This window comes from Diadema setosum, chromosome 12 (assembly GCF_964275005.1).
Source record: "Diadema setosum chromosome 12, eeDiaSeto1, whole genome shotgun sequence".
NCBI classification, from domain to species: domain Eukaryota; kingdom Metazoa; phylum Echinodermata; class Echinoidea; order Diadematoida; family Diadematidae; genus Diadema; species Diadema setosum.
Window position 1 is genome coordinate 22,810,006 of NC_092696.1, and position 26,284 is coordinate 22,836,289.

The 26,284-nt window shown below is 40.3% G+C and overlaps 1 protein-coding gene across 1 annotated transcript; it reads right to left on the minus strand.

Moving 5' to 3' along the window:
- Positions 1 to 852: 852 nt before the first annotated feature.
- Positions 853 to 25,479, minus strand: LOC140235630 (RNA polymerase-associated protein CTR9 homolog). The gene is made up of 22 exons (XM_072315638.1): positions 25,422 to 25,479; positions 22,905 to 23,003; positions 22,254 to 22,493; positions 21,577 to 21,694; positions 21,013 to 21,102; positions 19,822 to 20,078; positions 19,087 to 19,194; positions 18,229 to 18,348; positions 17,649 to 17,855; positions 16,272 to 16,400; positions 15,491 to 15,674; positions 14,141 to 14,229; positions 11,994 to 12,179; positions 10,494 to 10,637; positions 10,003 to 10,095; positions 8,738 to 8,854; positions 5,884 to 6,101; positions 4,583 to 4,718; positions 3,827 to 3,970; positions 2,810 to 2,958; positions 1,991 to 2,224; positions 853 to 1,411 (listed from the first exon to the last, which is right to left on the minus strand). The coding sequence occupies exons 1-22, from the start codon at positions 25,476 to 25,478 to the stop codon at positions 1,108 to 1,110; spliced, it is 3,423 nt and encodes a 1,140-aa protein (XP_072171739.1). The 5' UTR covers position 25,479; the 3' UTR covers positions 853 to 1,107.
- Positions 25,480 to 26,284: the final 805 nt, after the last annotated feature.

The window sequence follows — 26,284 nt, forward strand, 5'->3', positions numbered from 1 at the left end:
CAATCTAAAACATAATCAATATCACCCTCTGATTTGGATTATTTGTCACTTAATTCCCTTTGCCACTGAAGAACACATGAAAACACAAGTTGGACTACACTCAATCCAGTGTAACAAAACAAACTAAGAACATTACAAATGATATGGGGACTCCAAGCTACTCCGATGAAACTAATCATTTCAGTTAATGAAAATGTTTAGAAAAGGGAATGAACTGCACAGCTTCATATGTCAAATTAGTGCACACATACAAAAACTTCCAAAATGTAGTGAGACTTTTTATTTATTTTTTTTAGTCCTTCAAAAGAAACTCTTTTTTGTGAATGCAGATCTGCATGTGTATGGGTGTACATTTTGTGTGTCTTGATGCATCTTTATGTATCCACGTTTGTGACACTGCATGTTTTGAATCACTTTATGGAAACCATGAACATCAAACTGTAATTCCTCATGAAATTTGAACAAAAAAAAAAAAGATGCTAGAAGGATGACACATTCATTGCCTGTGACAAGCTAACAAACACCAAATACTTCTTTGTTTAACAGTGCAGGCAACTTTCAAAAAAAGGAAACAAAAGAGAGAGCAGTCTTTCAATAGCAAACAAAACATCAAGAGAATCACAAACAAATGTGCCACAGAGTACAAAGACAACGGATTGAACATTGCTGCACATGTACATTGTTCCACATGATAACATGGTCACATTTATAAGCAAAAAAGATTGGTTATGCACCGGATATCTAATACCATATCCTCTTGTGCCCTACTTTAGTCAACCATATGTACTGCTAAACAAGAGACACAAAGTAATTTAAAGGGCACAATAACATAATGAGGTTCGACAGGCCTCATACTGTGTCTACAAATTCAGGTTCCACACTGACGAATCAGGTTGCTATGATGTGAGGAATATGCAATGTACACAAACATCTCCATGTGGCTGTGAGTTTACTTGCCCTTAAATGAATCTTTCTAGACAGCTTTGTTTTTGTTTTGTTGTTTGACATCTCCTCAAGTTGCTATGCCAGGAAGGAGTGCTACTAGCTGAATGTGAGTGGAAATTTTCCAGAAATTTGACCTCCACCCTGGATTGTCCACGGGACAACCTAATCACTCTCCTCTTGCTCCGACCTTTGACCTCCATCAGACTCAACCGGTGACCTCTGACCCCCGTCAGACTCTGACCTTGCAACCTCTTCCTCCTCCTCCTCCTCTCCCTCCACCTCCTGCTCCTCTTCCTCCTCCTCATCGGCATCCTGCTTGGCCGGAGACTGCGGGGCTCCACCCTCGTCGGAGCCGGACTGCTCGCTCTCCGAGTCGGAGACCATCCTTCGCTTGATGCGGCCCGACTTTGGCTTCCTCTCCTCTTGCTCCTCGTCCTCACTGCCCCCACTGCCACTGCCACTGCCACTGTGTTGCACAGGGAAATAAAGTAAGGAAACACACATGTTTAACAATATATGGGACTGAATAAAGACCCTTTGAACATACATCAATGTAAAAATGAAAACAAATTACTGTGTACACCAAATATTTCACAAGATTTTTTATTTTCCTGAATTTCTTTCAGGTGCTATTCACGAATTGAAAGGCACACGAAAATATTGACTCTTATCCCGACATTTCTCTGTTCTGTACTGCACTCAATGATCGCAAAATCGTTGGGAAGTCTCGATTCGCAAGGATTTAGACTCACTAAATGTACAGCGTATACAGTACCAGGGATCAGGGATGCCAACCATGCAAACAACACTGCAGTATTCTGAGGGGTAAAAACACATTATTTTCTTTTTTTAACTTTTCCTGCAATAGACATGCAGTAATACAATTTCCTGCAAGTTTTATCCAAATCCGTTCACAACTTTTTGAGTTATTTTGCACACGGACAAACAAACCAACAGGAATGAAAACATAACCTCTTCTCTTGGAGGAGGTGAAAATGGATATCGCTGTCTTAGCAGCCTCTGACAAAGAGGGCAGCAGACCCACCTGTCCATCTGAGTCTCTGATATCTGCAGCCTCTCCCTGTCCGAGTCTGAGTCTGTGGAGGAGAGGATGGCTTTGGATTTGAACTTCCCTGGCACCTCCTTCTCCATCATCTTCAGTTCCTTCATCCGCTTCATCTTCCCACTCTTCTCCTTCTTCTCCCGCTTCCGCTTCCGGGGCCGCTCTTCATCCCCATCCTCGTCATCTGAGCCGGCCAGGCGCTCCTTCTTGCGAGGCCTGCAAAAGAAAAGAAAAAGATAAATTGAGAAGGAAGATTAGGACAGAGACAAGGTCTTGATATTTCATGTTTTTGGCATTTCTTCCATCATACGTGCTCTGGAGATTGTTTTGGTTGTTTCTGTTCCTTTTATTTGAGTAATACCATGTGCAAGTGTGGGATGTGCTCATTGTAAATTACATCCAGACACTGAAATACATAATCTAGTTTCTGTGATAAGATACTACAATATATCCACATTCTCAAACCCTTCATTCAGTCTATGATAATCACACAATGAAATCATTGTACTACAAAAGTGGAATTTTTTTATGTAATTTTTTTTTTTTATTAGGTAGAATGAATTTTGCATGCTTTTATCTATCAAATCAATTATCAGTCTACATAGAATCAAAGAGATAAAATATCATTTCATCTTAGAAGTGAAGATATCTACACGCTTTTATATTTGCGCTGATTTCATGTCACACGAAATACACAAGAAATTCCACTTTTGCAGAATTTAGAATCTTCGTTACAGCACAAAGTGAAGGCTAATTTCCATGGGAAACGCGAAGCATGTGAAGCAGCTACAAACATCCTACCTCCTCTTCTTCCTGGGTCTCTCGGATCCTTCTCCCTCATCCTCACTTCCGCCCTTCTGCTTCTTCCTCTTCTTCTTGGGGCGGGGCTCCTCATCGTCTCCTTCGCTGCCGCTTCCCTCGCTGTAGATCTCTCCCGTGTTCTTTCCTCGCTGGTGAAGCAGAACATTCAAGAATCATGTTAATTTGATTCAGTTCCTTCAATTCACTGATTTGAAAACAGCATTGCTGTAAATAAACAAACTACTGTGCCATAGAAATCACACGGAAAACTAGGAGAGCACACAAGGGATCATTTTGCGGTCTGTAAAAAACACTCAAATTCTACTTCCACAGGGGGATACAGATTATCTGTGTACCAAATACACATATGAAAACATGCAATGCACTGGTAATGAGAATGTGCACCCATAAATTACACATGGTATGGTAAAATGATGTGGTATTGTAGACTTGATTGTAAAACAAAGGTTTGTTCAGGCAGTGTAAAAACGAAAATCTACAAACATTGCATTTAAAAAACAATTACGAGTCTTTTTTGAGCCAGAACTGCATCTTTGCTGATACACACACACAAAAAAAAATACAAGGAAAATGAGTGAGCATTAACTTGCAATAGATACATACAAACAGAAAGCAAATAGAATATCAAATTGGAGAAAGACAATCTTTTAAGAAAAAGGAGAAAGAGTAGGAATAGAGAGAGCTACATCTAACCTTGAAAATCAATACTCCATATTAAAGCAAATACAATTCTAAAACCAATGAAAAATAACCAACAATATTCAGCAAAGACAGCACCTCTAAACTTACCAGCAATTATTAGCTTCTAATTGGACAAAAAGACTGACTGCATTTGAAACAAAGCTTAAAGAACCACCTGATACCTATGGGATCCTTACTCAAACTATCTCAGCTCTTTCTCTGATGACTTGAATACACGAGAGAGAAATGCTCTTCAGAGCAATGACTAGAAACTGCCACAGAGTGTGGCCAGGAGGACATCCAAATCCCTCGTACCTTTCCCTTGCGGCCGCCCTTGGGTTTCCTTTCAGTCTCCACAATGTCGGGCAGAGTGAGGATGTTTTTGGTCTTCTCGATGAACTCCGCCCGTTTCTCCATCAGCGCCTTCAGCCTGTTCTCTTCCTCCTGCTTCCTGGCCATCTGAACGTCAAGAAAAAGTGCAATTTCAGCATTAAATAGTAGAATTTTAGCATTTGAACATGACCTCTGACCCTTGACTTTTGCCCCATGCCCCAAAATTCCCAAGAGAAGCATTGTCAGGCAGAGTACAAGCATATGTACTAAGTTTCATGAAAATACCCTGAGCCATTTCTGAGATATGGAGAAAAAAAACAATGAAATGTTAACATGTTAACATCACTTGACCTTTGACCCTAAAACTTTCCCTAGAGAATCTTTATCTGGTAATACATGTACACACCAAGTTTCAAGAAGATGCCATCAGGCATTGCACAGATATGGGGGAAATAGTGAAATTTTGAGAATTTTACCTTGAACTTTGACCTTTGACCTTGAACAGGTGCACCCAACTGTTGATAGTCAAAACTTTGTTTACTTATACATACATATGCCAAGTTTTATTCGGATACCTCAAACGATTTTTAAGTTACGCTGTCCACAAAATTGATTATGGACAGAAAGGGGGATGGAAGGACGGACAGACGGACAACCCGAAAACATAATCCTCCGGCAACACTTCGTGGCAGAGGCATGAAAATAAAGTAACACTGGTATTTGGTCCTGACATCTCACCATCTCTTCCTCCTGCTTGAGGCGTAGCGCCTCTCTCTCCTTCTCCTGCTTCTCCCTCAGGGCTCTCTCCTCCTCGTCCTGATGCCTTGCCCTCTGTACGTGGTACTGGGCCTGACTCAGCAAATCAGCACATTGCCTGAACACGCAAAGAAGATACAAACAACAGTGATTAGGGATAAAACTGATAGATATATCATAATGCACACATGCATACACATACTATAGTACATGTTTGCACTTGCACACACACACACACACACACACACACACACGCCATCAGGGAAGGTACAGTGGACTCCCGTTATAACGAAGTCCTCGGGACCGGCAGTTTTCTTTCGTTATTACCTCCGCCAAGGGGGGAGGTTATGTTTTCGTTACCATTGGTTTGTTTGTTAGTTAGTTCGTTAGTTAGTTCGTTAGTTTGTCCGTATGCAAAATAACTCAAAAAGTAGTTAACGGATTGGGATGAAACTTGCAGGAAAGGTTGAGAATGACACAAGTAACAAACGATTAGCTTTTGGTAATGATCTGAGAATTTTGGGGGAATTTATTAAGGATTTTTGATATTTTGGCAGGTAGGGTCAATGCACTTGGGAGTTCAGGCTGCACGTATTTGAGGTTTGCCTGCGCGCACTAAAGTGCGTGCTCTAGTTTAGAGGGTTTATGACGTAACAAAGGCTTCTATATTGGGAAATCGGGCGACTTTGAGCACCGATGCTGTGTGTACGTATGATATCTCTATGGAAGAACAAGATCAGTGGTGGAAATAAGCTGCATACTTGGCGGAGGTCTGCGCTCTCAGAGTGCTTTTCTAGTATTGAAATTTTTTTATAACCGAACAAATAAACAATAAAAGTACACAGAGTAGATAATGTTGCGACCTGAATTTTTACTCATTGTAACTGGAATTTTGTTGTTCATTATAACGGGAGTGCACTGTACACAAAATGGTGATTGTAGTGATAAAAGGGATGCTGACGTACTACACAGAATGCCAGAAACTGAAGATACCTTTCCATGATATGTCTGTGAATGTTCTAAGTAATCCAGGTAAAGTAGATCATGAACTATATCGGTAAATCTAGTCAACTGGAGGTGGCTGAGGATAAAAGGGTTATACAGAATGAATGAAATAAAAAGGGTCTACAGAGAAGAAATGCAGTCAATATTGTGTAGCAATAACTACTTATTCTTGAGGTATCTCATGTCCCATGGGCAACTAAAAATTACATGGCACATTTTCACTGCTTACTGCTGCAACATGAAAATCTATCAATTAGTATCTGCCACATGCTCCTTACTTAGCCTCCATTCCAGCCTGTGCCAAGTCAAACTTCATACGGTCCCCTGACTTGCTGAGGTACTGGAAGTTTCGCTGGGCCGTCTTCAGCTCAGACACCGCACCCAGAACCGTCTTGAGGTTGGACTTTTCATCGCGCAAAACGTACATTGCGATGCGCTGCAGGACCAGCGACAGGTTGTACTGGATCAGTGTGTCATGGGGTGAAACTCGCTTGGCCTGCAAGGAAAATAGAACATACAAGAGAGGATCAGGAATAGTTCACGGAGCTCTGTAATGCAAGCCAAATCAATTCCTAAAACACATCTTTCTACCAAATTAAACCTTCATTTAATTTTTTCCATGAATGTTATGCTTTCACTTGAATTCTATGCAAGGTATTTACTTTAAAGACCTAGTAGCATTAGGATTCATGGGTGGTAATATTCATTCGCTGCCCAACAGGGTACATACAAAAACCACAAAAAGCACCCGTCAGAAAATAAGTGCATCAAAGTGTACACTCATCGATAACTGTTGACACCAGAGTCCCATTTCATAAAAGATGTTAGGATAGCAACTCTTGCTGGAATGCAACTTCCCACAGCAACAGCCAATCAGGAAGCTGGATTCTTCTCATTACCATGACAACTGCCATTCCATCAAGACCTGCTATCATATCATCTTTTTTCTGAAGAGGGATGCAGTCAAGATTCTCTGGCTGTGTGTGAACTTACATAGAAATTAGTGATAAACCTGTACACAATTCATTACAGGGATTCTTGAATATATCCGAACCAAGCTAGCCTTCCCACTCGATGAATCTCCACACTACAGGATCTTTAAAGGACAAGTTCACCTTCAGAAACATAAGGATTGAGAGAATGTAGCAATATTAGTAGAACACATCATTGAAAGTTTGAGGAAAATCGGACAATCCGTTCAAAAGTTATGAATTTTTGAAGTTTTTGTGCAGTAACCGCTGGATGAGAAGACTACTGCAGTGTGTGAATAACTTAGATGTCACATGCGTACAACAATATAAGGAAAATGTAAAGAGAATGTCACAAAATTTCATCTTTTGAAAAAAGTACACATTCCCCCGACTCGTTACCGATAAATGTTATGGGTAATATTATTCCCCCTGCCTTTAGAAAGAGGCAAGTCAAGTGCTCTTTTATTATGCGCAAAAAGTGAAAATATGTTGAATTTTCTTAACATTTTCTTTATACTGTTGTACGCATATGACTCACAAGCTGTAGTAGTCTCCTCATCCAGCGGTTCCAACACAAAAATTTTAAAAATTGATAACTTTTGCATCGATTGTCCAATTTTCCTCAAACTTTCATTGATGTGTTCTACTAATATTGTTGCATTCTCTCAATCCTTATGTTTATGAAGGTGAACTTGTCCTTTAAGAGATGCAATTTCAAGCTACAATGTAATTACCTTCTGGAGCATTTGGTCTTTTTCAACTTCACTTCAAGTTTGCAAACTAAGACACCCTGGTGAGTATTATCAAAAGGAATTTCTATATTTGTATGACAAATTTAAGACAATGACTCTGGGAAGGCATTTTCAATATTCTTGAATGCGTATTCCATAGCTACATTTGATATCATTTTGAATCAAAATGACTGGAGTCACTACAGCAACAGGTCAAACCTCACAACCTATTATACAAATGATGCACGGGTCTGAGTGCGTCAGTCGGAATTGTGTGGATAAGGTAACTTTGGAATGCTTAAGGTTTAGGCGAAATTCCAGAGTTACCGCATGCACACTATATTCCGCCTGACGTACGAAGACATGTGCATCATCTGCATTATAGAATGGGTAATTTCCTTGCCAAAAACCCATTTTTCTATCGTTTTACCCGATGACAAATTTACTGGATGCATTTCCTTTTGGCTTGCCATAGACGAGAGCCCGAAACCATGCATCAGTTTTTACTGGATGTATGGTTTTTCTTCAGAACTACGCATCCAGTAAAAACTGATGCATGATTGTTTTAGCCAATAGGCGTCTCGTACTCCGTGTGCGAACGCTTGCTTAGTGCGCGAACCTTTGTTACAAATGCGCATACTCTTGCTACAAGTGCGCGATAACATGTTTACCACTGTGACTCAGCGTGCGGCCAGTATAAAATCAACACATAGCTCTCAACCAATGAGATCGCAGGATTCTCGCTACCCATTCTATAATTGTTGTTGTCCAGATGCTGCAATGGAAACTGCAATCAGACCAACACACCATTGTTTAACCCTTCCTTCATATACCCAGGCATTTAGCTGTAAAAAACTTTGCTACCTTAGCTGTATGCCTTTTCATCGTCAGTCTGTTAATTCCTCAAAAACTTGAACTTATTTTAAGATAGACAACTCATTTTAGATGTAACAGCATGCCCACATCCAAGAAGAAGGTCATGGAAATACTAAAGGATAATAAAATGCTAATGATCTCTTTTGTAAAAGTGGAAATTTTCAAGCATTTTGCGCAACCAGAAACTAGCCCGAAGAAAAAAGCATGCAACTATATTTGCTTGCCATATGTTCCAGTAGTTGATGTCTTGATTCCACGGAATTAAAACCACGCGAAACTCTTCTCATCCAGCCGAGCGTGAAAAATTAGTTGCCCGAAGACATCCACTTTTACAGTATTCACTGGCAGCCAGTTTCCGAACATCTGTGCCAATTGGCAAAGAAAGCACTCTTGGGAAGAGAACTTGGCTATCAGTGAATGAAGCAGAGGACCGGTTATGCAGTGCTCTGTGACACAAGATACTGACCTAATACTGTTTGGATTCTAAAAGATGACTATTCCAAATCAACACCTGATGCGCAAAGGTTCTGTTGGTCAGCACTGAGTGGACTCACCTTCAGGAGGGTCATCTTGCATTCCTTCAGTTTGCCCGTCTTGAAGTACGCCCTCGCTAGGTAGCTCAGCACCTCTGTGTTGTGATACTTGAAGAATTTCTTAATGCAGTTCTCATACTGAGGAGGAAAGAAGAAAAGGTGAACTAAAACATTTGTTGTTGTTTTTTTTAGAAGAATAAGTCACATAAAACGATTAAAATGCAAAGAGATTACAAAAATACATCATAAAGCTAGAGTAGGATAATCAAAAGACAACAAGATAGGAACTTTTGAACAGACATACCATAATATTATTCAATCAATTTCATAAACATTTATGGGACAGTGTAATTACATATTGTAAGAGGTGTGAGAAGAACCGTACAGAAAAATACACACTCACATACTTCCCACTAAATATGCTTTCGGAAGAATTTGAATGCCTGTGAATAAGAGAAGACTGCATATCTTAACAATTCAAAAATTTCAGTATCACGGTCAAGGGTGTGTTGCACAGAGTCATTTGACTACTTAACTTAGAAGAATTTTAATGCCTACACAAGAAGTACTCCACCATGAAAGTGTATACTCATTGCAATAAGCCAGTTCGTAGTTCCACTTTGCGCATGAGCAGAAAAAGGTCATTTGTACCAAGAGGCAAGTTAGTTTTTAAATTCACCGAGATAAGCATCTGTCATACAATGATTATTCATGCATCCTTGTAAATGTTGCTTGCCAGTACATCCACCTGACAGCAAACCTGGTATTTGGCAATAAGAATAAAACAGTTTTTTAATGCATTCAATGCAAAACAATGAAATGGATGCTTCCCCGACGGTTGCTTGACGGACCATTCTGGTCACCTGGTCTACGCAAGTTCATTCATTGTTTGAACACGAATTCCATGAATTATTATGTTGGGCAAGCTTACGGTACCCATAATGTCTCTTTAAAAACGATTGAAGTGCCTAACCAACTGAGAAAAAAGAAAGGTCATTTGTACCAACGTGCCCATGAGCTAATTACGAACTGGCTTATAAGAAATTCAGCACAAAACTTGAGATAGAGAGAGGTAAAGACACAGGGACAAGGTGTACAGTGTGAGGCAGCGAGGTGAACAATCATAGAGCAAGGCGATTTTTGTGGAAGTCACTGCTTTTCTACAAGTGATAACCATATGATACGAAAAATAAGATACAGCAGTATGATACATATACACATAACACTCCCATTTCAAAAAACATCCATGACCCTGTCTACAAATGCACTTTGACCTTTGAACTCACCATCTGGATGGCACTGATGTACTGCCTCTGCTCAACGTAAATGTGTGCCAGGTTCAGCCAGACGTCTGAGACATCGGCGGTCGCCTCTCTCACCTGAAATGGAAAGAGAATATTGGAGAGTAACCTCGGAGCTCAGTTAAAAGTAGTATCAGTGGGTTTTAGAAGTACAGGTGACTCCAATGTGAAAATTCCTTCCTTCCCTATATCAAGATTTTGTAATAGCTGAACTGTGAAGTATATAAAGATAGATAGATGATAATTTTTGGGGGACGGGTATTTTAACTTTGTTGTTACGAATCATTAACATGTGAGTGCACTGTAGAAGTAACAGCAGCAGCAGCAACAGTAGTGGTGGTGGTGGTAGTAATAGTAGTAGTGCTAGTAGCTTCTGAAGCACTGACAGCAGTCCTAACAGTACACAGGGGAACACTGGCAATGGTAGCAACATCACAACCAACTTATTTTTAGCATAACATGGAGAGACTCCTGACCTGTGAGAAGACATCCCTGGCCTCTCTGATGTACCCCTTCATGGCCAGGATACACCCGATGCCATTGGCGGCGTAGATGTTCCGGCTGTCGTTCCTCAGGACCTGCTTGTAACGGGCCATGGCACGATCCTGGTGACGTTTTTCCTGCGAGAAGAAACCAAATCAAGCCAATCTTTCAGTATTATAGATACAAATAAAAAATGAAAGAAAAGAATACATTGAAAAACCCATAAACTTAGCTGAAACCCACCTCTGACTGGCATTTTGTTTCAAAACTCTATCAGTCTTTGCCATCTTTAATTTGCAAATGTAGTCACTTATCCACCTCTGAGAGAGAGAGAGAGGACATGGAAAATGGAAGGTGTACCATCCACAAACTGGTGAATGAAATGATTCTATCATCATCAACCCCACCTATGTCCAGTCTTCCCTCTCATTCTTCATCATTCTTACGCCAGCACGCATTCTACTGTCTACCTCCTATCTTACCCAACTCATATTAAAGGGATTATATAGTTTTGGCTGAGACCTAATTTCAGGTTTCTAACATTTTTTGATGAGATAATGAGAAACCTCTTATGAAACATGAAAGAGCATGTAATTTTATGAGGAATTCAACGTTTATTTGATGAAAATTGGTGTTGGAATGGCTGAGATATCCAAAAAAGAGCAATTCTATAAAGTGTGGGACCCACACTTTATTACGATAGCTTTGTTTTACTTTGTTTTTGGATGTTTCAGTCATTCCAAGCCCGATTTTCATCAAATAAACTTTCCTCTTAAAATGGAATGCTCTGTACTATATCATAGGCATTTTCTTGGTATCTTGCAAAAAGTTAAAAGCCCAATTCTCATCTCCACCAATACTGTACTATCCCTTTAACTTCACTGACCATCTTCCAAGTAGAACTAACTGCAACACCTCGCATCCTCATCCCAACACAATCAAATCATTGTGTAACCATCTGCACATATATCAGAATGATTAAAGCTACCGTTTACCATTGGGAGCAGTGGTTTAAATAGCGTTTGAGTTGTCACATTTGATGCATATGTGTAGGTCAGCTGTATCAAAAAAAAAATCCTCCCATATAAAAATTTTTGCAATAAAGCCTTAAATATAACAGATATCACTATTTTTCTCGTAAACCATAACTGTAGATGGTTTATTCTAGAAACAATTTTCATAAAACTATTTTTTACATTTTTTATATTCAATACTTGACATTGATTATACTGATTTACATTTTAAAATTGGTTGTTCCTTTCCCTTAAACTAACATTTTAGAACTATTTTGAAGCAATAAAGCTGGGTTTTTGGGGTTTTTTTCTGTTAATGGTAAACAATGTTAAATAATGCCTTTAAAGAATAAAGACATTTATCCTCCCAACCATCAACATGCTCACTTATCAGTTACATTGTCTGAAAAGCTGTATCTCACACTGACACTCCAAAATATTACAGAAAGGGGGGGGGGGTTGATGAGAAATAATGTGCACCTTCTCCTTGTCCCTGGTGGGCTGGTAGAGTGTCTGCAGCCAGACGTTGCCCAGGGCCAGCAGTGAGTAGGTATCGTTCTGGGTGGCTGGCTGCTTCAGGATGCGCTCAAACTTCTTCTGGCCCGGCCCCCACTCCTGCTTGCCCAGATGGAGGTTGCCGATGAGGGACCAGGCATCAGGGTGGTCCTGGGAAGGGTCAAGGGTCAAACAATGACAGACATACAGACAGACAGACAATGTGCACGTGTGTGCATGTGTGAGAGTTAGAGAGAAAGGAGAGAGAGAAGAAAACATAAGAAAGTGGATTACTGGCAATTCAAAGTTAAACACACATAATTGATTATGAAAAAAAAAATCTCAGCACACGTCATCTATTTATAATGTCATAGCTGAAAAAAATAACAAAATTGACATAAACATACTTGACATAACAAAGAAAATTCTAAAACAAAAGGACACACAAACATGAGGTAGAAAATGACCAATTCCCATCATTTGACATTACAACCACTTATACATTTTTGCCCACAGGATATTGAAGTGGTGAAGAATATGGTAAGAGCTGTAAAATCCCTCTGTATTCTGTATGATAAACTGAACATTTTTGGAGTTTACATCTTCCACAATCCAGGCATCATCACCTCATATTCATTTCACATTTACATTTACTATAGAGCAAAATGACATGGAAATGAAGTAACAAAGTAAATTCCAAGTGTTACAGGAAAAGAAAATGATTACCGCTATGGTACATTCTTCAAAAGAGAGAATAAATAAAAGATTTTAAAAAATCACTTGGAGAAAAAGGTTTTCTGAACAGTGGGTTGAGGAACTTTACAACTTTTTGCAGCAGATTCACCCAGTAGATTTTGGTCCTTCAAAAAAGAATGTCTAAAATACATTCAATTAGATATATCTCCACAAAAACAATTCATGTGTTATTCCAAGACTCAATTTAAAAAAAGAAAAAGAAAGAAAGATCAAACTAAAAAATTCCCATTGTGCATTGAACAGGCCTTGTGTATATAATACTTCTTTCTGCAATTGAAATTTATGTTGGAAATAATAAATAGCAACTACGGCGACTGATACGCCTCCGCCATAATGCATGGTTCTCCTAATAGGTCTATAGTACAATGTCTTGACAATGTGTGATGACAATTTCACACAATTGGCAAAATATTAAAATGACAGGTTTGCCACAAATGTGCTGAATGTTCACTTTCCTAGAACTAGGTTCAATTGGATGAATTATTCAAATGTCAGAGTGCAGTTTTTTGGGGAACTGATGATTTTTACTTGACTTTTGACCCTTTTATAAGTTTATGCATTGAGTAATTTTCAATGCATTGAGAAAAAGTATAATTTCAGTATCAAATGGGAAAATCGCATTATCTAAACCTGGTCTTTGACCTTTGACCTCACAGTTCCACAGAGAATCACTGTTAGGTAGAACATGCATAAATATGTAAGTTTCATGATGATACCTTGAGTTTAACTTTCGAGATATGGAGGAAAAAGTGCAATTCAGCACTTTCACTTGACCTTTTACCTTTTGACCTTTGACCTGCTGGCAAGAAACTTCCCCAAAAATATATATTGGGTAATACATGCCATACATCAAGTTTAAAAAAAAAAAAAACCCTTCAGGCATATTGCATTTTAAGGAAAGTAGCGACATTTTGAGGAGTTGACCTTGACCTTTGACCCCCCTGACCTTTGACCCATGACCCCCAACTTCCCTAGATAATCACTGCCCATCGGTACAAGCATATATACTAAGTTCCATGAAGATACCTTGAACCATTTGCGAGATATGGAGAAAAACATGAAATTTCAATTTTTTTTTCACAAAATAACCTGTGACCTTTGACCTTTGACCCTGTGACCCTAAAATCCACACAAAGTATTATCCCCCAAGGATATACCCTCATACCAAGTTTGATGTAAAACCACCACACGGTTCGTGAGATATCAACAAAAACAAAACGGGACGGACGGACGTACGTACGGACGTACGTACGGACGTACGGACGGACGACCCGAAAACATAATGCCTCCGGCCACTTCGTTACGGAGGCATAATAAAATAATTTAACTGATCGCAAGTGAAGCTGTAAACCGTCCACTGATTATTAATTTCTTACCTGATTGATCTGAAGAGCCTCTTTGAACCAATCAGAAGCCTCGTAAATCTGACCTCGTTCTCTGGCCATGCAGCCAAGTCGGAGGTAGCCTGGACAAGGAGAAAGGAGTGAAAAATCTCAGGTTTGAAGGTCAGAATTTGCAATCATTAATGGGATGGAATGTCCACCAGCAGTACACTTTTTGACTCTTTTGAGCTTTGCTTGCCCAGCAGTATGGACATCTTGCCCCTCACAGTCAACAGATAGGGGGGGCAAGAGTTCAATGATTACCTACTCCTTCATAAATATTAAGGAGCTTTCGTTTTTGACGACGGATGCTTTCTACGACGGTTGAAAACTGTAACTGTACCGTCGAGTGTATAATAGTTTCCGTCCTGCAAAATATCGTTTCGATTTTTAGGACGAGGACATGAAAAGGTATCACGTGACCAATTTCATCAGGTGACGAGGAGGGACTACAAAATGGCGAACCTTCACAGGGTTCGAGAGTGCTTGCTCTTTGGTCATTGCTTGGATATCATCGATGAAGAGGAATTCATGCTCCTTTATGTCAACAAACCCACCAACACCGACTTTAGGTACTTCTACTACAAAACTTCGACCTGGACAATTTCAACGATGATGAATGCAACTCTTATTTCAGGTAGGCCCAGAACACGTGATCAAAACAGGGTATTTGTTGTCGTTTTCAGCACAACGCTGATTCACCCCGAAAACAGTCGTAGAAACTGGAGACCCGACGAAACCACAGATTTTACGCATGCGCAGATAAGTCCGTTGTGATTTCATCCGTCGTAGAACGATTTGTCATGCAGAACGAAAGCTCCCTAGTGTCCTCATGTGACTATCCCTTTCTTAGATCCCACTGATTGTGTCTTAAGTACTTTACATCTAAGTTTTGGGTTGGCAGATATTCTGATGCCAGTAAAATAACTTGGCTGAGTTCAAACTCAGGAAAGGAGTTCATTTTGTACCCTCCACACATATTGAACACAGCCAACGATGGTTTCTGTTATCATTGGATACCTCAACCAAACTGCCCCCTAAACCTATTTTGCACTAGAACTCTACCCATCATTTCACAACAAAATAACCCGACCCTGCTAACTATGACTATTTCTTGACTAACAATATTGATATTAGTGTTAAAGTGAAACTCAAGTCCTCAGGTACATAAAGAGTACAATGTTTTAGATAAGACACTCACGTGAGCACCATAACATGGTGGGCAGACACTATTAAACACAAAATCAGCTTCTGTCAAAATCACTTTCATTATGAGTTTAAAAAGTAGTCTTGACGCAGAAGACACAAATATGGCAGAGCCCCCCAAATGGTATCTCTACTTACAGTCTACGTAATTGGGATGCTCCCTCAGGATATCCTTATAGAGCTTGGCGGCGTGCTCCATGTTAAACATCATCTCATGTAGTCTGGCCAGGTTGTAGGTCGTTGTCACGGAGATGGCGTTGTAGTACATTTCATCGTGCTGTGACTCTCTCCTCGAGTGTTCCAGGGATGCCTCATAGTAACGCTATGATATGAAGCAGACATAAATCTCATGTCAGTGAGGTGAAAGCACATTATTTGAACATTACGAATGAACGAGAACTTTAACATCAATCTAAAGGTGCTACAGTTTAACATGATACTAGATAAGCATGTGATATCACTGCCTCAACAGCAAGTTTGTCGTTTCTGATACTCAAAAAAGTTTGCCTACTGCATGGCTGAAATAGCAACATCAAATATGTGCAAACTGGATTCAAACAGCTGACATTAAGTGAGCATGAACATGCTAAAAGGACAGCTTGCTGGGAGCTTGTTAAAAAACTGGTCTTATTAGTCAATACATTCACAAAGTGGGCTATCACGTCCCAAAAATACATAGGAAAGAGTGTCACCCTTGTAAGGTCACAAAATGAATAGCAGGCTGGTCACGTAGAAATCAGTGGAGTTATTTCGAACCAGAATGAGGCAGCTATCTTGCACAACATCTCATCCCCCCCATCAAAACCCCATTCCTTATCCCACCATAATGCTTTGCTTTCAAGCCGCTTCTGGCTTTTGATTCGCAGAAAATTTGAGAAACGTCAGAGGGGGTCTTCAGTTATAGCCTTAGACCACACACCTTAGCTTCCTGTATGTTGCCAAGGCGATAATGAAGGGCGCCCACATTGTTGAGGATCTCTGGAGGAACATCAGCCTGCACCTTGTCCTTCAGGATCCTGGTGGCTGTGCCATAGGCTGACAGTGCAGCCTGGTTGGAAGAGAGGGGAGCAAAGCAGTGCACCAGTAGGTAAGTATGACTACTTCTCCAAACAAAACAAAAGAAAGTTAAGAACAGGGCAATGATGTCTCCCAAGATTCCATAAGATTAGTACAGTAATTCATCGCATAATCGGGACAGGTTGGGAGTAGCAAACACGGCCCCTTTAAGCGGGGTGCCCGATTTCATGATGAGCACTCACCATACACTAACGGCATACGACATGTACATGTAGTGCACACACACACACACACACACACACACATGCATAGTGACGTACTGTACATGTACATGAATACACAACCACGCTACCCCTCGGCGTGACCCTCTAGCTCTCCCTGCATTCTCGCGATGGTACTGTAGAGTAATCGCAACTGGGTTCTTCTTCTGTCAACTCTCCGAGTAGGAATTGCAAGCGAGCACATGGCTTTGCTTATGTAGGGGAGAAGAATGTTCGCGAAAGCATGTGTTTCGCAATGGCATGGATACTTATACACGGCGCTTTCGTGGCTATGCATGTACGTGTACTGGATGGACGGAGGTCAAAACACACCAGTCCGAAGCTTGCTTTGTAAGTTCGACGTAAACGACAACTGATAGGGGATCTTTGAAATATTGTTGTGGTATTTTGGTAGATTTTTTGTGTAAAATATTAACAAAATCAAAGATCGCTTGAAGAAAAATTGTCCCGTTTATCAGAGGTCCCCGCCCGATTATCCAGTGAAAATAACATGCATTGGAAATGTTTCTGGGAAGCGTATGTCATTTAAGCGAGGTTCCCAATTATCAGATGCCCGATAATGCAATGAATACTGTACTTCATGATATGGGAAAGCGTAGCAATCTATGTACACAGTGCAACCACTGCTTTACAAAAGCAAAATTAATACTGTCTACTATGGTATTTTCCTTTGCTTGACAGTTGAATAATCTGGACTTTCATAGGAATGTTGCACATTTGATGACCATATGGAGTTAACATGTATGTATGCTATATAATCATCTGTTGCTCATTACTGTTTCTTCGAAACAAAGTCTCTCAAACTGATGCGACAGATGTACACATTACAAGCCATATTCCAGAAATAATTTTAAAATCACGTGTACAAAAACAACAAGCTGCTTCCAGAAAAAGTGAACACACTGTGATTAAAAATAAAAGTCAATTCAATTCATACAATTCAATCTGCAAGATAAAATACTGCAAGAGTACTTTTATTGCCACCCGACGTTACTGACCTGGACGTCGGTGATCTCCAGAATCTGCGCCAGCTCGATCCACGCCTCCACGTCGTCGGGGAACTGCTCCACGACCTTCTGGAGGTGACCCTTGGCAATCTCCCGCTTCTCTTCCTCCTTGGAGCCAGCATAGAGTGACCCAAGGATCTTCATGGTCTCATAGTTTCCTGGCTGGGCTTTCAGGACTTTCTCAAAGCACTGGGCAGCCTAGATACAACAGAGATCAAAGAGTAAATATATCGAGTACGTACTAGAGTGCTACTTACCATACACCCTGTGTATGTTTAAACTGCTCTGTGATTGCGCAGCGCAGAGCTAAGATGCGAGATACTAGGCTGACCCCTCATGGCTAGTATGTTAGCATATGAGCAACCAAACGGCAACCAAGTGACAACCAAGAAGCGGTTGTACCTACAGGCACAACCGCTGTAACCAGGGGACTTGAACTAGGTACATCATGATTGATAATCCAGTCTTATCCACAACAGCTCCTTAATGATAGCACTTGAAGACTTATAACGATGTCTATAGAATGTTGACTGCACTCATGATATCAGTCAGACTATTTCATGTGACTCACGTTCTCACTGTCCCTCCTGTGGATGTACATCTGGCCGAGACCAAAGTGGGGTAGGACAAAGTTGGGCGTGGCATATGTTGTTGCCTGGTAGTAGTACTGGAAGGCTTGGTCGTAGTCACCCTGCAACAGGAAAAGAATTGGGAGAATCTTGGGGCTTAACTAAGATCTCAACTTGTAAACTATTGATGGTTTGTGAGAAAGACATTGGTAAAAACAAACTTGCACAAGAGTATCTACACTGAATGAATGATATCTTCAAGAAATTTGGTTGCATATCTATTACATTCAATTCTTATTTCTTCAAAATTATAATGCCATACAATATCTTTAGCATTCTGCCCTAATATGAAACTACAGGATGCTACTTTTATCAAATACATCATAAAATCACAGCCACATATCCCTCAGTGTGGCTGTGATTTTATTGTGCTTTTACTGCAGAACCAAAAGACATATTTGCCAAAATTCAAGGTTTAAGCAATGCAGTTTTTCAACTGACTCATTTCATGAAAAAATAAGCTTATCAGAGTGCAATATTTTACATTATTATCTACATAAGGCATTTTAGTAGGGCATCAAAAAGACATCTTATATTGTTGTCCACTAGATTTGCATGTGCAATATCAGAGCATATTCAATGCAGCACATAGGCTAATGTATTGATTCCCCATGTAGGCTACTGCAGTAAAGCGGCCGTGCAATAATACACCATATTTTGTTTCACAAACAGGTAGCAAATTTTGGCGAGCTGTTATAAAATTCACCAATACAACTCCACTTGCAAAATTTGCAAAGGTACAAACATTGCAAAAAAATCACTACGTATACACATACATTAACATTAATGTCTTTACTTGCCTGGACATGGAAGGACCTGGCCAGCTGGTAGCAGCTCTCAGCCTGAATGGCTTCATTCTCTGTGCCATGGAGGGCGTGGAGAGCCAAGTGCTGTACCTTAGTGTAGTCCTGCAAGGTTTGACGGTAAGAGAGTGAGATGGACAGTGAGCAGAAGGGGACAGAGGAATATCACAAAACAGAACAGATGGTGGGCAGTCATGAATCAGGATGGCAAGGAAAAAGATGAAAGGTGAAAACAAAAGGAGACAAGAAGACAAGAGACTGATATAAATGTGGAGAGAGAGAGATCAGTAAATGCAACACGCTGCAGGGAAGTCTTAAAAACAGGCTTGTTGTTCATACTCAAAACATAAAAGAACAACTTCAGTTTTACGATAATTGATGTAAAGTGCTGAATAAGGAAGAAAATAGTTGACATAATTCTAGAAAAATCACTGTAAGTTCATCTCAGTTGACATAAGATAGTGGGCAGCCAGTATTGACATATCAGTATTAGGAAAGGTCCAAAGAGCAACCCAGGAGATACTTTTGCGTGTGACATGCATCATAATCCGCAAGGATAATTCCCAAATCAGGGAAGGGTTTATATGCTCTCATCAGGACGGGAAGAGATATATCTAAGTTGTCAGGGAGCATCCTGCAGAATGGGGAGATTTGGCAGCTCTGTATGGTGGAGGAGATCATCTGGAAGCCTACAGACACTTGAAGAGCTTGAAGAGAGGAACTTCAGCTCACCTTCTTGAAGAAGAAATGGTTGGCGAGGTGGTTGAGGACCATGGGGTTGGAGGAGTCGATGGTGTAGGCCCGGCTTAGGAGCTGGACTCCCTTGCGAATGGAGTCTGGAGCCTTGCCGTTGGCCTCCAAGATGGCCAGTCCCACGATGGCCCCTACGCACCGCGGGTCAAGTTGCAGCGCCCTCTCAAACGCCAGCCGAGCTTTGTCTGGCTTGCCCAAACGTACGAAGCAATGGCCCATGCCCAGGCGAACCGCAGCTGTTGCAGCACGAGGAAAAGACAGAAAAAGGGGTGTTAGCATATTTACTTCACTTCTTTTCAATTTGTTGATACTGTATTAGCAGTTATTTCTGCGTACAGATATTTTAGTGACTGAGGAGGTCACTGACATTTTCACGAGGTGTTGTTTTTACGAACTGATACCTAGCCTATTGTAAGAGCACAATTACTGTACGAGCTGAAATTTTCGCGGTGGTTTTATTTTCGCGAATTTCGCGAATCGCCTTTGAACCGCGAAAATAACAACACGCGAAAATAACAACGCGCTAATAGCTAAGTTCAGTTAGACCCTCGCAACCGCGAAATTAACAACACGCGAAAATGTCCTCCAAGTAGCAATTCGCGAAAATATCTGTACGCGAAAATTTCAGCTCGTACAGTACCCTAGTACATGGCGACATTTTCACATGTTGCTAAATTCACAGTCCGACAGCAATTCATGACATTCACAAAAATTAAACCCTCACAAAAATAACAGCTTTTATGTAGTATACAATTGTACCTCTATGGACATATATGCTATAAGTCACTTTGTGGTGATTGAGGGGGAGGGGAGGCTTGTCCTGTTTGGTAAATTTACTTCAGAAGTCTCAGGCTTCTTTTCTAGTCTGGGTTTTATAAGCACAATGCACAACAGCAATGTTGTTAAAGGAGGTATACCTTCAATATAACACACAAGGGGGCCAAATGATCTGTTTCTGACAATTCGATCTACATATTTAAGGTAACTGATATATCATTTAGCTGTCTCCGGCAAAGTGTAATGTTTATCAGCATTACAGCAGGACAAACAAGCAACTCTAAGGACACACACACATATGAAACAAAGATGTCTTATTGAAAATTAATTGCCATGATGTACTTAATCTGCTTTCCCTGATTTAAGTACAGATGTCTAAGATTGTAAATTTACCTGGGCAATTTGGGTTTGTGCGAAGGGCCTTCTTGTAGTAGGCCAGGGCTCCCCTCCAGTCTTTCTTGTTGAAGGAGATGCAGGCTTTACCTAGAAACAAATAGACAGACAGAGAACGAGGAGTTCACTCTTCTCGTATTACGGCAATGCTGCTTAACATAAATATTAAAAAAACATAAAGAACGGTGTCAGTCAATTTAATGCAAGACATCACACAAGCTCAAAAAGATGAATATCGCCAGTGAATCAATATCACTTCTCAAAATATTTGTCCACTTTATTATCCCTGTCCTTAGCCATGTATTATTTGTTCTTTTTACAAACAGATCTTGAATTATAAATCATGAGATTTCTGTGATGGGACCTTGACTTCGATTTCCGATATCAGAGGCATAAACTCAAATTCGTCTTGGTTCATTGTCTTATTTCATTCCCATCAATTGGTCAAATCTTAGAGATAACAAAGTCAGTCACTGAAAATAAAACAGGAAAATATTCAGATATCTACAACTAATTTTGACCTAATATGACCTCAAAATGACCTACTACCCCAGGCATGCTCACCCAAGAGAGCTGGAATGTTGTTAGGGGACTGGTTGAGGACAAAGTTAAACTGGGCATCGGCCTGGTCCATCTTGTCTCCTTCTAGCAGGAAGAAGCAGGCTCTCCCCAGCAGATGATTCTATGGTTCAAAAGAGAGCAATGATAAGAGTAGACAACAGAGATAGACACACAGAGACATCAACAAAACATAAAACAGCATCCCCGACATTCTCCACGATAATTTTTCATCACAAGAATATTTCAAGCTGAAATTTCATGAATCATCTCTTTCACATCTTGTGCACATTTCATGATCCTATTTGCAAAAATCAGGGATACGGTTGTGGTGATATAGCACATATTTGTGAACAACATCACACAAAATAATGGTTTACAATGAATATTCTGTGTACAGTATATGGGTTTTACAAGAAGTGTTGTCAGAAAAATTGTTATTTGTTCGCTTTTCCTCGTATAATCTTAGACCAGAACTTTTTTGCGTGCATGAAACTTTCATGAATTTCGCAAGGACTCAAGATTTGCATAAGTGAAATGCATGTGAAACTTTTAAAAAAGTTTTCACACCAGAAAAAAAAAAAAACCAGACTGTCCACTCCAATTCACAAAGGTTTCATATACTGCAAATGTTATTGGTGTTACAGTAGCATCCCTTTCACTCTCAGTACAGTCCCGCTCACCTGGTCATACATCACGATTCTGTCTGCCATGGTGTAGAGGAGGGTGGCCTGGGTGAACAAGTCCTTCTTGGAGTCCTTGTTCTTCTCCTTCCTGGCCTGCTGGACGTAGTAGGCGGCCAGAGTGTCCAGCGCGGTCATCTGGTCCTTCTCGTTGCCGATGTAGTCCAGGTTGGCGTCGGCCTGCCAAGAGGCAAAGATCTTCACAAAGTCCTCTACATTGCCTCGTTTGTAGTACTCCAGCTGGTAAGAATTGAGGGAGGGGGGAGGAGGAGGGGAAGGGGAGGGGAAGAAGATGGAAGGAGCATGCCAGGGGAAGGAATGAAAAACACAAAATTAAACTGCATTTACTGGTTCAGCATGTGTAGCATAACACCCATCTATCTGATTCACTTCATAAGAGCATTGATGGAGTTTGAGTTATGGGTTAATGTGCATATAGTTGATCTTAAAAAACAAGGAGTCATGAGATACCACAGTAAGAAGTTAGATGGAAAATACCGATATTAAACTAGTATAAACTGTTTTCTCCTATACTTGTGCAAGTTAATCACTAATGTCCTCTTAACGTTTACTTCATTTCTAAAGTTTCTAAAGTAACCAGGAGTGCACTGTACTAGAAATGTGGTCACAGAATGTCAGAATTGTCCATACCCCTAATTCTAGCCATGTCTTCAAGGGAGCATTCTCAGACTTCAAGATGGTCAGGACTTCTTCACCATCAGGCAGCTGTTCAAGGTCAAGCTCAATCACCTGGGGAAAGAAAAAGACAAGAGCAAAAATGTGTACTGACTCCAACTGCTTTACTTCAGCTGCCACTAGTACTACCTAACACATGCTTTATCTGTCTACTGTATGTACATGTACAGTAAAAGCCAATGTAATGGAACCTACATGGCTAGGTTATTTTTTCAGAGAATATGCATGCACTTCAATATGCACATGTTCATATATTAGCTATGAGTGCTACATTGTAGCTGCATGTTGCAGTCCCAAAATTTCAGACTCTTAGCATTGCAGTTTATTGGAATCAACTGCAATTCTCTCAGTCAATCATAACTTTGCAACAGGTTTCAAATCCATCTTATCAAAAGATGGTATATAAAGAATGGAGTGAAAACCATTGTAAGAAAATAAAGTTGTCAGGAACAAGAAGGCCCCCCCCCCCCCCAATTTTTCCCCCCCTTTGCTTGAAGAGGTAGAGGTAGTGAGATATAATGCAAATGATTTAGCACATCACACCCCAGGCCCAGGCTACCGTCGCATTTAACCCTGGGGTTGTGTAGTGCCATCTCATGTCCATTATCGTACGGTTGTGCAGTGTTGTCATGGCGACTATTTTCTCATCATAAGAGCTGGCATAAATCAGCACGGCGATAACAATCCAAATGCCAATTTTCCTTAAATGTACATGTAAACTTGTGTAATCTGATCACAATGATAATACTAATTTCACTGAACAACTATTCAAGAATTTATCATTATTCTTTTTTAAGTTATATTTATTATACAATCATTACATAATCCCATAACTCACCCCCTTTTTCCATTATAAGTAGTTCCTGAACTGTATGTACTGTATTTGGGCATGAATGCCTACTTGTTTTGCACTAACATTACTCATGCTACTCAAGACTCATCGTGCATGGCACGATTTTTCAAGAGCTGAGTGAAAAGAGATTAGAAATGGAGTGTAATCAACAGTTACTCTACTAGTACTACTGTTACAAGAAGGTCGCTGCACTATATACTAACGTTACATGGGGAAATTACAGAATACCGGTTCTGCGTCATATAAATTAGCATATTGGTGCGTACAGTATAAGAGCCGCCGGAGGCGGGGCCAAGGCCCCGCCTCCGGCGGCTCTCCCTTAGAGATGAATTTAAGCCCGAAGGGTTGAAATTCATCTTTCCGGTCGTTTGGGGCCCCCAAAAAGCCCGGGAACGGAACGGCTGTCAAAAAGTAGGTTGACCCCACAATTTTTATGAAAATTGAGTGGTTTCGGAGGAAAACTGCTCTAAATCAAGATAACTCGAGTAAATCGACGATAAAGAAAATCGACCCGATTTTGACGGAACTATTTTAATCGTGATGACGTCATCACAGCTGGCAGCCCTTCTTCCTTCATCTCTTTTCGACACAAGTCATCACGATACAATCACACTACACTAGTTTGGCAAGGCAGCGCGTATACGCGTATTGTCAAGAGACAATTGCGGCGCTCAACTGCTATACGTACTGTACACTGTACAAGTAAACATGCGCACGTTGTGCAGGCTCAATACACACTACCACTGCCACAAGTACGCATAAGCTGTTTATGTGTGGATGATGTCGTACTGCAACTGACTGCATGCATAGAGTCAACATGGTGGGCTGTCAAGCGCACCCACACAGTGCGTAAAGCTCTATAAGCTAGCACCAGCAATTAGATAAGTGATTGTTTTCTAGTCTCACCTACATTTCTATCGTTTTCTAGGATACGGACTACCCTCAACTCCTAAAAACGTGAGTATACATCGTAAATTCAGGTAAATTTTAACGGCTTGTCTAGACTAGCATCGTCAGGATCTAGAACTACATTATTATCGCTATCGGGGGACACCCCCGAAACCCCCGTAAACAACGTATGAATACCACACTTCTCACCGCACAGAGCAAAGAAAACACACGCAAACAAATGCAATCGTCAACAGCCGAATCACGGACCGTATCGCAGAACGGATTAATATTTTAATGGTTGCTATCGGCAAGCGTAATTACGCTCTTTTCAGAGCGATTTGCGCTATCCGTGATTGGCTGCCGGTATTCTGTAATTTACCCCGTTACATCTACTTGTTAGACTAGACTTTGCTAGGCTATATAACAGTGCAGTCCTACACAATCAACATGCAACAATATGTTTAACTCACATCCTACACGCTACATGCACTGTACATGTAGGCCTACACAAGCGTAAATTATATGACCCATGGATGTCCAATCCCAATGGCAATGTCAATGATGTGGGACTACACAATAATCGCAACTACAACAGCCTGTGTGGCATGACACATTCACACAGGTCACACACCGTCACAAAACAACGCTACTGCAAACTAATTCAACACAAACTCCTCTCAAGATCACACTTTTAATAGATGTAAGTATAAAAACTATCAACTGCTTACCTCATCAGTATCCCGAAGAGGGATTTCCACAAACCTCGGGCCGCTTGACAGCACCATCTTGCTTGCGCGCTGACTTACAGACCTTCGTAGATGGCGCTGTTACACTGATCATTTTGCGCAATGAAAAATTTAATGAAAAATTATTTAACGCTAATGTTTTTCAAGTTAAACACGCTACTGATGCTGGTGGAAAAATTAGATCAGGGGCGCATTTTATTAGAAAGGGTTTAAATGTAGACGATTTAATTTCTCTTTATGAATTGTACAATAATTTTCCAGCAGAGTGGAAGGTGGCGAGAATAGGTAATGTGAGGGATCATAATTTTGAATGATAACCCTGCTGATGTTTTTGAAATTAATCTTAATATTAACAAAAAAGTGTACCCCTTAGTGTCAGTATCTTCAAAAATGATTTACAATATTTTTATTGGTACAATTGAAGATTCTTTCCTTTCCAAACACCCAGAAGTATTAGCTTTAAACATGGATAGATCGGCAAACGCAATCTGTTTCTCTATTCCTAGAATTTCAACACTAGACTGGAAGCTGAGAGAATTCCAGTATAAGCTTCTGCATAATGTCATTTTTTGTAATGATAAACTTCACCAGTTTGGAATAACACATTCAAATCTGTGCTCCTTTTGTAGGGAAGAGGTCGAAACATATTATCATATATTTTATGATTGTCCTTTAGTTTATCGAATATGGACGAGGTAGGAAATAAACTAAAATTTCCTCAGTTTATTAAAGGTCCAGTTTACCTTTGGGAGCAGTGATTTCAAAAATGTTCAAGATATCACATTTGATGCATATGTGTAGGTCTGTTGTATCATAAAACATCCTACCATATGAAATATTTGCAA